The sequence below is a fragment of the Gopherus evgoodei genome, chromosome 21 (assembly GCF_007399415.2).
Source record: "Gopherus evgoodei ecotype Sinaloan lineage chromosome 21, rGopEvg1_v1.p, whole genome shotgun sequence".
NCBI lineage: Eukaryota > Metazoa > Chordata > Testudines > Testudinidae > Gopherus > Gopherus evgoodei.
This window is the reverse complement of record NC_044342.1, coordinates 12831590-12846321: the sequence shown is the minus strand read 5'-3', so window position 1 is coordinate 12846321 and position 14732 is coordinate 12831590. Positions and strand designations below refer to the sequence as shown.

The 14732-nt window shown below is 41.9% G+C and overlaps 2 protein-coding genes across 2 annotated transcripts; one reads left to right on the top strand and one right to left on the bottom strand.

The window, feature by feature from the left end:
• Window positions 1–2830: 2830 nt before the first annotated feature.
• On the top strand, window positions 2831–3784 carry LOC115638088 (olfactory receptor 11L1-like). Its single transcript, XM_030539674.1, has one exon. The coding sequence runs from the start codon at window positions 2831–2833 to the stop codon at window positions 3782–3784; it is 954 nt and encodes a 317-aa protein (XP_030395534.1).
• A 4687-nt stretch (window positions 3785–8471) lies between these two features.
• Window positions 8472–9431, bottom strand: LOC115638086 (olfactory receptor 11A1-like). The gene has a single exon (XM_030539673.1). It carries the CDS (start codon window positions 9429–9431, stop codon window positions 8472–8474), a length of 960 nt encoding a protein of 319 aa, XP_030395533.1.
• Window positions 9432–14732: the final 5301 nt, after the last annotated feature.

Sequence of the window (14732 nt, the reverse complement as noted above, 5' to 3'; positions counted from 1 at the left end):
CATAGTCAAAGCATCTCTTCAGCTGAGATTTGACAGCTAGTTAAGTTATACAGATGCCAAATTTTCCCCGAAGTTATTGAGATCTGGTCATGTGAATCCCCTGTGTGATTTTGAAGATCCCAGACTTCACTTCCATTTATTTACTTTATTTTGATTTATAAATTGCCAGTGATGGAGTATCTACCACAACCATTCGTATATTGCTCCAGTGGTAAATGTATGCCTTATTTCCTTTCTGAATGAAGGGGCATCTGCATCTTAGAAATACAAGGGGGAGCTCATGATGCAGGACAGATTGGGTGATTCCGGCACCTACATTTCTCTTCAATGAGTAATTAAATGTGTGAGAAAAGAGAGAGTGGAATAAGAATCCCAGGACAATGAGAGACTGTTGCTCCAAACTTGAAATATTCTGGCATTTCAGGTAAGCATCATCTTCCATATTTAAGAAATGTTTTGTTATATGTCAATAATTTCCTAGAGCGAAAAAATAAGTGAAAACAATATTAAAACTACTGTGTGAAATCACAGCCTTGTTGAACAGAGCCTATTAAAAGATCTTGGCTTGTTAAACCTAATAAAACAAAGGTTGATATTTCTCTTCATAACTACATCAGGGAGGTAAATACAGTGTAACAAATGGGGATAAACAGGCCAGGAATAAATGTAGTCTGGATTTATGACTTATATTGTCTATATAAATATTGAGTTCATGGCAAGTTGGGTGTGAATTACCCCAAACTACCCTTCCATAGACTAACTGTCCCTGTGGACCTTGCTGACATTCACTAACAGTTCATTACTGTGCTAGGAAAAGGGATTAGATGCCTGTCAGCAAGGTCCACTTGGATAGCTAGTCCACAGCAGGCTAGTGTGTAGTAGATTTGCACCAACTTGCTGTGAACTAGTTGTTCACCAAGACAAGCCCTTAGACAAAGATTTCTAACAATCAGAAGAGGGAGGTTCTGGGAAAGCCTCCAACAGGAGTTAACAGGGGCAAACATCTTAACTAGTTTTGAGATGAGATTTGATAAATTTATGAATGGGATTACGTGAAGGGATTGCCAGTGAGAGCAGGGGGAATGGGCTCCATGACTCAGTAGGGCCCTTTCAATCCTGTGACCTAAATTTCTAAGTCAATGGCAAAACTCCCACCAAACATTGGATATGAGATATTAACGAGTCTTATAAGGAAGACACCTCAAAGACATATGGAAGGGGCTTATGTGAAACTGATCAGTGTAGATATTTGGCTAAACTGGGAATATCAGATTCTCGTTCAATAACGCATGTTTGAATGTGAACCTTAGCAACACCTTCTAACATGTTTGCTGGTCATGGTTAAGCCTAGTAGAAAGGGGAAAGATCATGGCTGATGTGATTTTACCTATATCCACCATATCAAGACATAACTTCTCTTCTCAAATGAAGGAAGCCCTGTGATACAACATGACTAACTCATGTGACTTATGTGTAGTGCTGGGGAGGAGCTGGTGGTCGTGGTATATGTAGGTACCAATAACATAGGGAAGGATATAACAGAGATCAAGGAGGCCAAATTTAGGCTGCTAGTTAAGAGATTAAAGCCCAGGACCTCCATGGTAGCATTCCCTGAAATGCTTCCAGTCTCAGATTCAGCGACAGAACTGCAGGATCTCAATGTTTGGATGAGACAATGGTGTAGGGAGGAGGGGGTTTAGATTTATTAGGAACTGGGGAACCTTTTGGGATGGGGGGAGCCTATCCAGGAAGGATGGGCATCACCTAAACCATAATGGAACCAGATTGCTGGCACTTAACATTAAAAAGGTTGTAAAGCAGCTTTTAAACTAAGGGCTGAGGAAAAGCCAACAGGTATGGAGGAGCAAGTGGTTCAGACAGAGACATGCCTTAGGGGAGGATCTATTAATGGATATTCTCTATGTCCTAGTAAGGAGGAGGGGATGGAAGATGACAAAATACAGGTAGGAACAGTCAAATGAAAAGACTCTCATTCAATTACATCATGTAATGGCAGACAGCTAAAAAAGTGATAAAATCTTAAAGTGCTTACATACAAATGCTAGAAGTCTAAATAATAAGATGGGTGAACTAGAGTGCCTTGTATTAAATGAGGATATTGATATGATAGGCATCAGAGAAACCTGAAGGAATGTGGATAATCAATAAGACACAGTAATACCAGAATACAAAATATACTGAAGGACAGAACAGATGGTGCTGTTGTGGGAGTGGCACTATATGTGAAAAAAAGCATAGAATTAAATGAAGGAAAAAATCTTAAACGAACCAAACTGTATCATAGAATCTCTATGGATAGTAATTCCATGCTCAAATAATAAGACTATAGCAGTGGGGATCTATTACTGACAACCTGACCAGGATGATGGTAGTGACTGCAAACTGCTTTCCAAGGGGAGTAGTGGGGGCAAAAGGCTAAGCTTGATAATTTTATGGAGGGGATGGTATGATGGGCTAGCCTAATTTTGGCAATTAATTGATCTTTGATTATTAGCAGGTAAATATATCTAGTGGTCTGTGATGGGATGTTAGATGGGGTGGAATCTGAGTTACTACAGGTAATTCCTTCCTGGGTGCTGGCTGGTGAGTCTTGCCCACGTATTCAGACTTTAGCTGATTGCCATATTTCGGGTTGGGAAGGAATTTTCCTCCAGGGCAGATTGGCAGAGGCCCTAGAGGTTATTCACCTTCTAAATCTAAATACACAAGAAAGGTAAATGATGGGAGGGGAAGCGACGAGAAAGAAAATTTAAAGTAAATCATAATCTTTATTTTTTGATCATGTATTGCCTTTACCCTAGATAAAACCATGGTGAATAGAGATCAGGGAAACCAAACATCCGTCACAGAGTTCATCCTCCTGGGATTCAATAATATCTCTGAATTACAGACCCTTCTCTTCCTGCTCTTTCTAGTGATCTATATTGTGACCATGGCAGGGAACATCCTCATTGTTATGGTAGTTATGGCTGATCAGCACCTTCACACCCCCATGTACTTCTTCCTGGGGAATTTGTCCTGCTTTGAGATCTGCTACACCTCCACCATCCTGCCCAGGATGCTGGCCAGTCTCCTGACTGGGGACAGAACCATTTCAATCAGAAACTGCTTCTTGCAATATTATTTCTTTGCTTTCCTGGTACTTGCTGAGTGTTATCTCTTATCTGTGATGTCTTATGATCAGTATTTAGCCATCTGCAAAGCATTGCGTTATGCAGCCCTTATGAATGGCAATGTCTGTGCCATGCTAGCAGCTGCTTCTTGGGTAAGTGGGTTTCTGGCTAGCACCATAATCACCTCCCTGATATCCCAATTCATTTTCTGCGGCCCCAATGAAATTGATCATTTCTTTTGTGATTTCAACCCAATAATAAAACTGTCCTGCAGTGACACGCATCTGGCTGAACTCGCCATCCTCATTCTGGCCTCGATATTCACCCAGCTCCCATTCCTTACCCTGAAGTCCTATGTTTATATCATTCTCAGTATCCTGAGAATCCCTTCCACCACCGGCAGGCAAAAGGCCTTTTCCACCTGCTCCTCTCACCTCATCGTGGTGACAATTTTCTATGGGACCATAATTATTGTGTATCTGCTCCCCAAAACCAACACACTGAAAGCCCTGAACAAAGTGTTCTCAGTCTTCTACACTGTTCTGACCCCCCTGGTCAATCCACTCATCTACAGCCTGAGAAACAGAGAGGTCAAGAAGGCCTTGCAAAAAGCAGTGAATACATTTGTATTTTCACAGGATTTGAGATAGTCTGACCTGCTTGTTCCACCTTAGAGAGAAAATGGGGGAAGGGGACACTTTTGGAAACATTTTAATGTTTTAATTGAATAAGGAAAGTGAAAAAGATGGAGCTTTGCCTTTATTTTTACTCTTCTCCCCACTTTTTGAATGGAAAAAATTAAACAAGCGGGAGACTTTTTCCCCCCATTTTACTTCTATTTCTTAGCCTGTAAGAATGTGAAAAAAGTAAAAAGATTTAAAGCTGAGAGAAAATATTTCTTCTTACTGGAAAAGGAACAGACTTGTATCTCACTTTTCTGACAATAATAAATTACAGAGAAAGATGGAAAACCAGACCTTTTTTTCCACCAGAAAAATATTGAAATGAAAATGAAAAAAATGAAAGGGAGGGAAAGTAACACTTTGTCCTCACCTTGCCATTATTAATGCACGTTTCCAGGGGATAGAAGTAAAAACTCAAAGTGTAGGTTTTTTTCACTAGGAAAAAATGTGGGCAAAGTGAAATGTGAAAGTGGATGGGGGAATACCCCAAAACTGAAAAAAAAAATCAACCAACAATACGGAAACAAATCGAAATATTCAGACAAAATCAGAAGTTTGTTTTCTTTCAACAATTTTCACAGAAAAATCCCCCTCAGCAGCTCTGACTGGGGGGAATCTAAGCTGATTTATTGATTCTGTGAAGCAGGTTCTAGTTGGCCATTATTTGGAAAAATTGAGGGGATCATTGAATATGTAATCCATTATACAGGAAGGTAAAGAAAACAGTTGATTTTAAGCACTTGACTACAATGGGATGAATTGTGTGCTTAAATTAACCGTTTTTTTCAGACACCTCAACAAAGTGTTTTCTGTCTGCTTCTGTGTACTAACTCCCTCCTTAACAGCCTGAGAAACACTTTGTGAATCAGGGACACACTGGCTGTTCTATCTGTCACTCGGTTTCAGGACTAATATTTGCAGTTTCACTGAAGCTCAGGATGCTACTAGAATGAAATTTTGTACTCATTTTTAAGGGTTTGATAATAAGTGTGACGCACGTGATGTCTATGTCAGATTTTGAGACATCAGAACAAGATTCAGTACAGAGAGCTAAGATTGTGCTGGCAGGAAAAGAACTTGCAAAAACAATTCCAGGGTCAATGAATTTTAAACATACAATAAAAATTAAAGTGAATGTTATCAGTTTCTATAGATACATTAAAATATTTTGATTAAAAATGACAATACAAGAATACTAATTCAATTAATATGCTCATTTTGTGTCATTCTTGTCTGGGGGTGTTTCACAGCCTTTTCCACCTCAATTTTAGGTTTTTTTGAGAATCTTCTGCAATGAAAAAATCAGTTCTCAATGAGATAAATGCACTCCTGTCACTCCCAATGGACATCATGGATAAAGAGGGATGGGGATGGAGAGATTGGGGAAAACAAACATAACAACAACAACAATAAAAATAATGCATTTTCAATGATAAAAGCAGAATATTTCATTCAAAATCTACAATTTCAATGAAAGGTTTCCATTTTAAAAAGGCCATTTTCCAACATTGTTTCCGCTTCCAAATGAAAAATTTGAGCAGTTCTACATGTTTGTTTTCATTCTAACCCATTTTTTTCTTTTCCTTGAGAAGGAAACTTCAAGAAACTGGCCCTCGTTTCAGGCCCAGGTGTGGCAGACTTTCTGGCTGAGTTTGGAAGGGGAGGCAAGTGTGGGTGGGGAAAACAAATGAATATTCTCTGCCTCACACCTAGCTCTGTCTAGGATTGAGCTGTTTGATGATGTGTGCTATACTACGGTTTCTTCACCTTGAATTTATTGCATCTTTTCCTATTGGACTGGTCAAGTGGATGTTGACCTGGACTGGGTTTAAGCTTAAGTGGGGATTAAAGAGGCTTGAGTTCTGTGCCCAACTCAGCTACAAATATCCTGTATGATTTTAGGAAAGTCCCTCAATCTTCCCTATGCCCTCAATCCTTATCTGGAAAATGAGCATAATCCTCTCCGACCTCACAGGGGGGTTGTGTGAAGAAAATCCATTAACGTTTGGGAGATGCTCAGACAGTCATGAGGGCACCTACACAGAGACAGAATTCTGCACCCCCTTATGTTCCCTGGCACATCTCCTGGACTGGGATGTTTCAGCACTGAGCTTGTTAGATGAAGTGGGATTTTCCAAAAGCCACTAAGCTGTTTAGGAGCCCAAATCGCAATGACTTTAGAAATGGGAGTTAGGCTTTTAAACCACACAGGTGCTTTTGAAAATGCCACCTGGAAGGCCTGATTTCCAGCAGCTTGGCACCTACAGCTGAGGACAGATTTCCCAAAAAAGCTTCACTCCCATTTTGGCAAGGAAAAGAGACAGGTTTTCAAAAACACCGATCAGCCAGCAGCTCCTGCGTCAGATTTTTGACACAGCTCGTCACCCGCCACATGAGAGATTTGGATAATATGGCCCTTAGTTTGTGCCCTTCCTTTACCCTCCTAGGTTTGGCTGACCTGGCTGACTGCTCCCTGAGAGTATGTCTACACTGCAGTTAGACACTCATGGCTGGAAGGTGCCAGCTGACACTTGCTGCTGGGCTATTTAATTGCAGTGCAGACTTCCATGCTTGGGCTGCAGTCCCTCCTTTGGGACCCTCCCACCTCACAGGAGCCTAGAACCCAGACTCCAGCCTAAGCCCAGAAGTCTACTCTACGATGAAACACCACCACAGCCTAAACCCCATGAGTCCAGGTCAGCTGGCATAGGCCAGTCACACGTGTCTAACTGCAGACATTCTTCCTCTGCTCTGCCTCTCCATCCTGGTCTGAGAGGTCAGACCTAAATGTGCAGATCATCCATCCACCAGCTCCCTTGGCCCTATGGGAAGGCAGAGGAAAGACTCACTCATCGTTCCCTCCAATTTCCTTGGGCCTCAAATGGATAGCTGCTTCTTGGCTTAGGGGGGTTAATCTACACTTGATTGAGATAAAAGCACTAATTTCCAAAGGACATGGTTACAGCAGAATCTCAGCTTTAATTTAAGAACACGTTTCTAGGTTTTTAAGTTATAGTGGAAAGCTCGAGGATGGCTCCCAAGTGTAACTGACACAGTGTTTTTTGCCTGAGTGTGCAGAGAGCTGAGACAATAGCTCTCAGTGGGGAGAACTGCACCATTTATCTCAATGGAGTGTTGGACCCACTGGCCTTGGAGGGATGTGTGTGAGGCTGGGCCCACTGTGATCTTCACCTCCTTCTACACTCACAGTGTCCTGTGCTGAGATATGGTTGGTGGGGTCCTCTCAAGGTTACTGGGTCCAACACTCCATTGACATGAGTGGTGCAGTTCCCCCAGTTGAAAGCTATTATCTCAGGCTCTCTGCACACTCAGGCCAATATTGCTGTGTTGGTTACATTTAAGACAGCTTCTCCCCTCCCCAAAGAGGGATTGTCTCAGTCTCTCCACTGACTCAGACAGGAGATGCTGCATTGATTACACTCCGGTCAACTCCGTCCTTGGAGAGCTATTGTCTCAGGCTCTCTGCACACTCAGGTAGATATCACTGTCCCAGTTACACTTGAGATCCATTTTCAAGCTTTTCCTTGTATCTAAAAAAGACCTAGAAACTTCATCTAAAAAATACCCGGTCATGTGACTCCAGGAATTCAGACCATATGTCTAAATTCAAATGTAGGTCAATTTTCCAACAAAACAGCATCTTTCAGTCTGTGGCCTGAGGAAAGGATGAGTGAACCTTTCTCCTGCCTTCCAAAGAGTCAAGGGAGCTGGTGGTGAATATATTACATCTAGAAATGGTTCATTTTTTTTATTTTGCCCAATTATTTATTTTGGTGAAATATGCACTTTTTTTTTCCTGGCAATAAAAATGTTGTGGAAATTTTCTATTCACAATGATTGGTGCCTACTTAAACCTCCATGGTGGGGAAAAATGTCTGGCCATCTCCAAGCCTGGTCCTTTGCCTTAACTGGACAACACAGGCTTGAGCTCCGTTTGGATACCCTATTGTGTCTTTAGAGGCATAAGATATCATTTGAAGCAACCAACCTGATGATAACATCATTCCTTATGTTTTATTTGCATGACATTCTCTGGCATTGATTACAAGCTTTTATTATGGAACACAGAGAAACATTATCTGGAAACAACATGGTTACAACAACACTGCAAACAACAGAGAAACAATGTACAGCTGGGGGTACAGCCAGGGATTTGCTTTGATATTTAGTGGTTAGTGTCGCTTATATGACTTGTCAGCTCTGTGCATTCTCAGACGCCACATACACACCTCACCCAGTGTGAATGTTTAGTCACTCCAAAAGAGAAAAGACACCATCATCCTGTATGTGTCAGTGCCGAACATGAGAGGCTGACAGAGCTGTCCACAACCTCACTTGCTTGTGCCCTCTGTTAAATGGACAAAGGGAGGGACCATAAAAGCTCAGTAGATCCAGGAAGATTATCTGCATTTATTTTTTTAAGATGTGTTCTGAGATTTTCAATGGGAGTTTTCAAATTAATTTCAGTAGAGGCTTTTTGCCCAAATCACCCAGGAAGCTTTTAAAACCTCGTGCTAAAGGCCAGAATTCCAAAGGTATTCCAAAGGTGCCTCATGGGAGTTTCAAAAGTATCTTGATTTCAAAATCTCACTTGGTGTCTAAACACCTTGAAAAATTGGCCCTTAGCTATTATCTACCCGTCTCTACATTCTTTGTGAATGTATTTAATGACTGCTTGGCTCAAGGCTTCCTTGAAGTCTCTGTTTCTCAGGCTGTAGATCAGAGGGTTTACCAGAGGAGTGAGGACTGTGTAGCAAAGAGAGAGCACTTTCTTTAGCACTCGTGGTGTATCACGTTTTGGGAGCATGTAGACAATCATTATGGTCCCATAGAAAATTGTCACCACAATTAGGTGAGAGGAGCAGGTGGAAAAGGCTTTCTGCCTCCCAGTGATGGAAGGGATTCTCAGGATGGTGGTGATGATACACACGTAGGATGTCAAGGTTAGTAGAAATGGAGGCAGAGTGAATACACAGGCTAGGACAGAAGGCAACAATGCCATAAGGTGTGTGTCTCCACAAGCAAGATTTACCAATAGGCCGGAATCACAGTAGAAATGGTCAATTTCATTCAGGCCACAGAATATGAACTGTGACATGAATAATATAAAGATGGTAGTAGCCAAAGAACCATTGAACCATGACCCAGCAGCCAACTGGAGACAAAGCCTGATATTCATCAGAACTGAATAGTGCAGGGGTTTACATATCGCTAAATACCGATCATAAGACATCACTGCTAGAAGACAGCATTCTGTACCTGCCAGGGAACCAAAGAAGAACAGTTGTGCAAGGCAGCCACTGACTGAAATGGTCCGATCCCCAGTCAGGAGACTGGCCAGCATCTTGGGCAGGATGGTGGAGGTGTAGCAGGTTTCCAAGAAGGACAAGTTCCCCAGGAAGAAGTACATGGAGGTGTGAAGGTGCTGATCAGTCACAACTAGCACAACAATGAGGACGTTGCCAGCCATGGTTGCAATGTAGAACACTAGAAACAGCAGGAAGAGAAGGATCTGCAACTCAGGGAGATCCCCAAATCCCAGGAAGATAAATTCTGTGATGGTCGTTTGATTTCTCCATTCTGTGTCGGCCATGGGTTGACATTAGGAACACAAAAAAACAACCAAACAAAAAAAACTTTGCCATCAAATCAGAAGAACACAGTGTTAACAGTTCATCAAACGTCATCAGTTAATTCCATAAAGATGCAAAACCTCCTTTCCCTCTCCTGGTGACCAGGTCTTACATGATTGTCTAAACTTAGACATCGGGGCAGGTGTCTCATGCACACTGTGAGAGGAGCACTGGAAAATTATTTCTGTCTCTCTGCAGTGGAGGGGTTCTCAGGAAAATAATGATGATAGAGACAACAGATGTCAGAAGAGTTACAAAGGGATCTGACTAAAATTACTGACTGGAAACAAAATGGCAGATAAAATTCAATGTTGATAAATGCAAAATATTGTACTTTGGAAAACATCATCCCAAATATACACACAAAATGAGGGTCAAAGTTAGCGGTTACCGCTCAAGAAAGATCTTGGAGTCATTGTGAATAGTTCTCTGAAACATCCACTCAATCTGCGGCAGCAGTCAAAAAAGCAAACAGAATGTTAGGAACCATAAGGAAAGGCATAGATAACACAACAGAATATATTATTTTGCTAATATATCAATCCATGGTACACCCACACCTTGAACACTAAGAGCAGTTCTGGTTGCCATATCTCAAAAAAAAAAGATAGATTAGAACTGGAAAAGGTGCATAGAAGGACAGTGAAAATGATTAGGAGTATTAACAAGAATGTCATATGTAAGACACAAGAGGTAATTGTCTCACCCTATGTGGTGATGCTGAGGACTTAGCTGGAGTAAGGGGTACAATTCTGAGCACCACGTATTAGGAAAGATGTGGAGAACTATGAGAAGAGTCCAAAGGAGAGCAACAAAAATGATAAAGAGTTTAGGAAACTTCACCCATGAAGAAAGGTGAGAACAGAAGATTGAGGCGGGACATGATAATAGTCTACACATAGGTTAAGGGTTGTTATAAATAAGATGGGAAAAAATTGTTCTCTATGTCCACGGAAGGTAGGACAAGAAGTAACGGGCTTAGTCTGCTTTAAGGGTGATTTAGGTCAGATGTTAGGAAAATCTTTCTCTCTCTAAGGGTTGTTAAGCTGTGGACTAGGCTTCCAAGGGCAGTTGTGGACTCCCCATCACTGGAGGTTTTTAGGACCAGGTTGGCCAAACATCTGTCAGGGAGGGGCTAGGTTTACTTGGTCCTGTCTAGGTGCAGGGGGCTAGCCTAGCTGATCCCTTGATGTCCCTTCCAGCCCAACACTTCTATGATTCTATGAAACATTTCATTCTGACGAATTGCCATTTTCTGATGAAACTGAGTGTTGGAAAATTTCCTACCAACTCTAGTCCTTATCATTATTCCCTGAGAGTTCAGTGGATCCACAGAGTCTTGTAGTTTCCTGCTTCAGACAAACTGAAAGAGTTTGCTGCTTGCTTTTAACTCAGACCACTTGTTCTTCAAATTCCCTCTGGCAGTCGAACTTTTTCTCTTACCAGATCCTGCTGCTGCCTCCGCTCCCCCCCTCATCCCTCCATCAAACCAACTTCCACTGTTGGTGCCTTTGAATTACCCTCTCCTTCTGTGGTCTTCTCTATTGATATGAAATAAGGGTTTCACTCAGAGCTAGAATCTCCCAGCAAGCCTCTCCTTATCCTCTCATTCCCTGTCCAGGATTTGCTCCTACACCTCACTGTTGCTAGACAGAGTTTCTTTCCCACTCCTTTCTGACTCTGCTTCCCGTCTGGATCCCCTGCAGAAAACACCTTGCAGCCCTCTCCTCTTTCCTTGAGTGTCAAGCCCAGCTCTCTGACAGCTCCCCACGTCTGTCTGATCAGGGGAGCTCAGCTGCCTCCCTCTTTTAGGAAGCCCCACCCCGAGCTACTGTCTTGTCACCCAAACCTAAACTCAAAGGCTGGCTTCAGAGGACAAGGCAGAGGTGGGGGCAGAGCCCAGCTCTCTTCAAAGGCCAAGCCACCCTTTGCCATCCTGCTAATTTCCTCCTTACATTTTACATGTTGTTATTATGGTCCTTTCTTTCTGCTTCACTTTGTTTGGATTCCCACTATGATACTCCAGGCTTTGGCCTAGTCACACTGACCCAGAGCCCTGGCTGGAGTGAATGAACCGTAACTCCATTGGACTCAGTGGACCAGATCACTAGCTGAGGACCTTTCGCAAGACGTGTATCTCAATTTTCTCATTGTTAAATGGTGCTATGAACACTGACTGTCACTTCTGTGGGAAGGTGAGGCTAAGACTGTTTATATTCACAAAGCCCATTCATGCCCCTGTCTGGAAGGTGGGACAGAAATGCACTCAGGAAGATGGTGCTCACCTGTAACCACAGGACAGCTGAAGCTTGAAGCTAGCTTGTTTCTCTGTGTTCAGCAGCCAGGACATAGATTCATAAGATGAAGTTCTTGTCTCTCTCTCTGTGCAAAATCTGGATCTTTTCAGCAAAGACACCTGCATCTACCTGAATGGACAAGCAGCTGCCGTGTGCTGTGTTAGAACATGCTATTTCCTCTCTATTTGCACAGTGCAGAGGTTACCACATATTTGTATCCTTCTCCACAGCAGGCTGAGTTTCCCCTGGTTCCACCTCCAAAGGGGCTGAGCCTGGGGAGTTAGTGCTGTGTGTTCTGTGCAGTCAGTACAAACAACTGTCCTAATGCAACCAATTGCCCACACCCAGAGAACTTCCCTTTCTGATCCCAGCAGTAGGAGATCATTGCTCTGCATGGTTGAAATGTAACACATTGCTCATGGAGTGCCTGGTCCTGCAGCCACTGACACTGCTGAGTAATCTTTATGCATGTCAGTTGTCGCTTTGTCTTCAGTGGAGAAACTTCATATGTAAGAATGGCTAAGAAAAGTGAAGCTTGTCAGACTGGTTTTTCAGGTCATGCAGTTTAGTAAAAACAAAGGGTACAGAGTGTTAATTTAATCTGTAGTTTGCAAGTGAAGGCTTTGTTTGAAAGGAAATCTCTCTGTCACACACACACATTCAAAATACACACATCCAATCCCAATGGAAATATTTACCCCAAGGAACTTTGATATGATTATTAATTATTCATCTTTATTTGTTTGACAATATTCTCTGTCCTCTTCTGAATGATAGCAGAAACCAGGACTTGGTGATTGGTTTCCCATTGGAGGAGAATCCAGTGATGTGAAGTCTGGATTACTTTTTAGTGTAACTTGACACTACATGAACCTGTCCTGGAACAGAGGTGGAAAGAAACAACATGCGTGAAATTCCTTCTTTTAGGGCTCTTGACCCATGCACCTAGGTCTGTTCCAAAGAAGCAGCTCTATCCCAATATTTGACTCTATTTATGGACATTATGACAGGAAGCAAACTCTTCTGCAGTTTGCAACAGGTCACCGCAAAAGAAACTGAGTCACAAACTGAAGAGCCCTACAGCACTTCTTCAGAGACTCACAAAGGCAAATAAAAAACTTTTAAAACAATATTTAACAGCGCCACCTGGTGACTACCTCCATAACCATTTTCTAATCATTCCCCTCATTTGCCAAAGCTTCAAGGCATCTCAAGGGCTGTCTATGCCACCCAGAGACTGATGGTGCAGTCCCTGATTCTGCTATCATTTGTGGGGACACTCACTGTAGCAGCTCCCTGCCTTCATACTGTTCTGTATTGTTAGTAGCAGCAAAGCAGATTCTCTCCGAGGCTGCCATATGCTGAGTCCCTTTGCGGTGACCATTTCACAGGCCATCCCCAAGAATGGCCTCTGTTCTATGAGTACACATCTCCCAGCGCACTATCAAACCCCCAGATGGGTGAGGACTGTCCCTGTTGACTGGGGCTCTGGGTTCATTTCTTTGTGTTTGTCCAACTTCCCCACCTCCAAGGGCCCTGTGAGCCTGGTGCTGTTGCCTGGCCCAATCTGGTCCTTATCAGCTGGGTTTAGCCCATATAACAAAGTTCCTTGTGAAGTGTGAAGACATCATTGTTTGTGACTGGCCACATGTGCCCTGTGTGTGTGTAATGAGCACTAGCTGGTTTGCAGGGGCCGTGAGGTGAAGATGGCAGTAGTAGCAAGCTCAGATTGGCAGGTATTCTGTGCCAACATTCACTCAATACCCAGAGGCAGGCATTTTTGTTGATTTGGTTGTGTTTTTCAACAAACATTTCTTCTCATGAAAAATTGATTTTTTTTATCTTAAAAAATAAATAGAAATGTTGTGGGGCATTGGCTTTTCATTGATTAAATTAAAACTGAAAATGTTTTATTTTGTTTTCAAACCTGAAAAATGAAATCAGTTTTTTTCTTCTATCTCATCTTTTTTCAGTGAAAGCTGTGTAAAAACACCAGAAAAAATCCATGAAAAAATGTTAACAGAATGAAAATATTTTCTGTGTGCATGTGAAATGATTTCTTTCTTTCTTTCTTTCTTTCTTTCTTTCTTTCTTTCTTTCTTTCTTTCTTTCTTAAATTATTTTTTTTAATTATACAAATGAAAAGAAATCCAGATTTTCTTTTTTGTTCTTGATTCTTTTCTCCCCTTTTCCTCTCACTTCCTTCTTTTACTGTAGAAAGGGGAAAAGAGTAGGAAACATATTCAAAATGGAAAAACAAACAAACAAAAAGGCATTTTTCTATCATCCAAGAACTTGACAATATATATTAAAAAAAAGAATATTTAATTTGCTTGTTTGCCCCTATGGAAAATACTTATCAATTTTGACCAGATCTAGATGGAACCTTGAATATTGTTTGTCCAGGTTTATTATCTACAAAGCACTTTATGAGCATTCCAGACACTGTTTGGGTACACTGCCTGTATGGTCATGACAAGGCACCAGCACATTCAATGGAAAGCCATCCCTTAAGTCATGTGAGCATGAATCAGCCAGCCCAGTACCTGAGAGAGAGAGAGAGAAAATCCTTTACTAACCCTTGGAGGCAGCTGGCTGAAATCCTGAAACATGAACTGCAAGGGACATAAGGCATAAACCACCCCTCCATAATTTCACACAACTGTGAAAATTTCAATTAATAACAATCTAAAAAATGCTTTAGAAAGCATTGATATCATCCCTCAGAACTATTTAGAAAAATGAATTCTGCCAAACCTTTGCACAACACAGAACAGAGATTCCCACCCCATGATTCCTGCACCAAGCACATCACTTCTGGTTGTATCTTCTAGGAAGAAATGTCCAGTCTTGACTTAAAGACTCCAACTGAAGGAAAATCCACTACGCCCTTTGGAAAATCCACCACACCCCATGGTGAGCTACTCTTCCTTTTCATCTCTTGTTTCCTGGTCAGAGGACAAT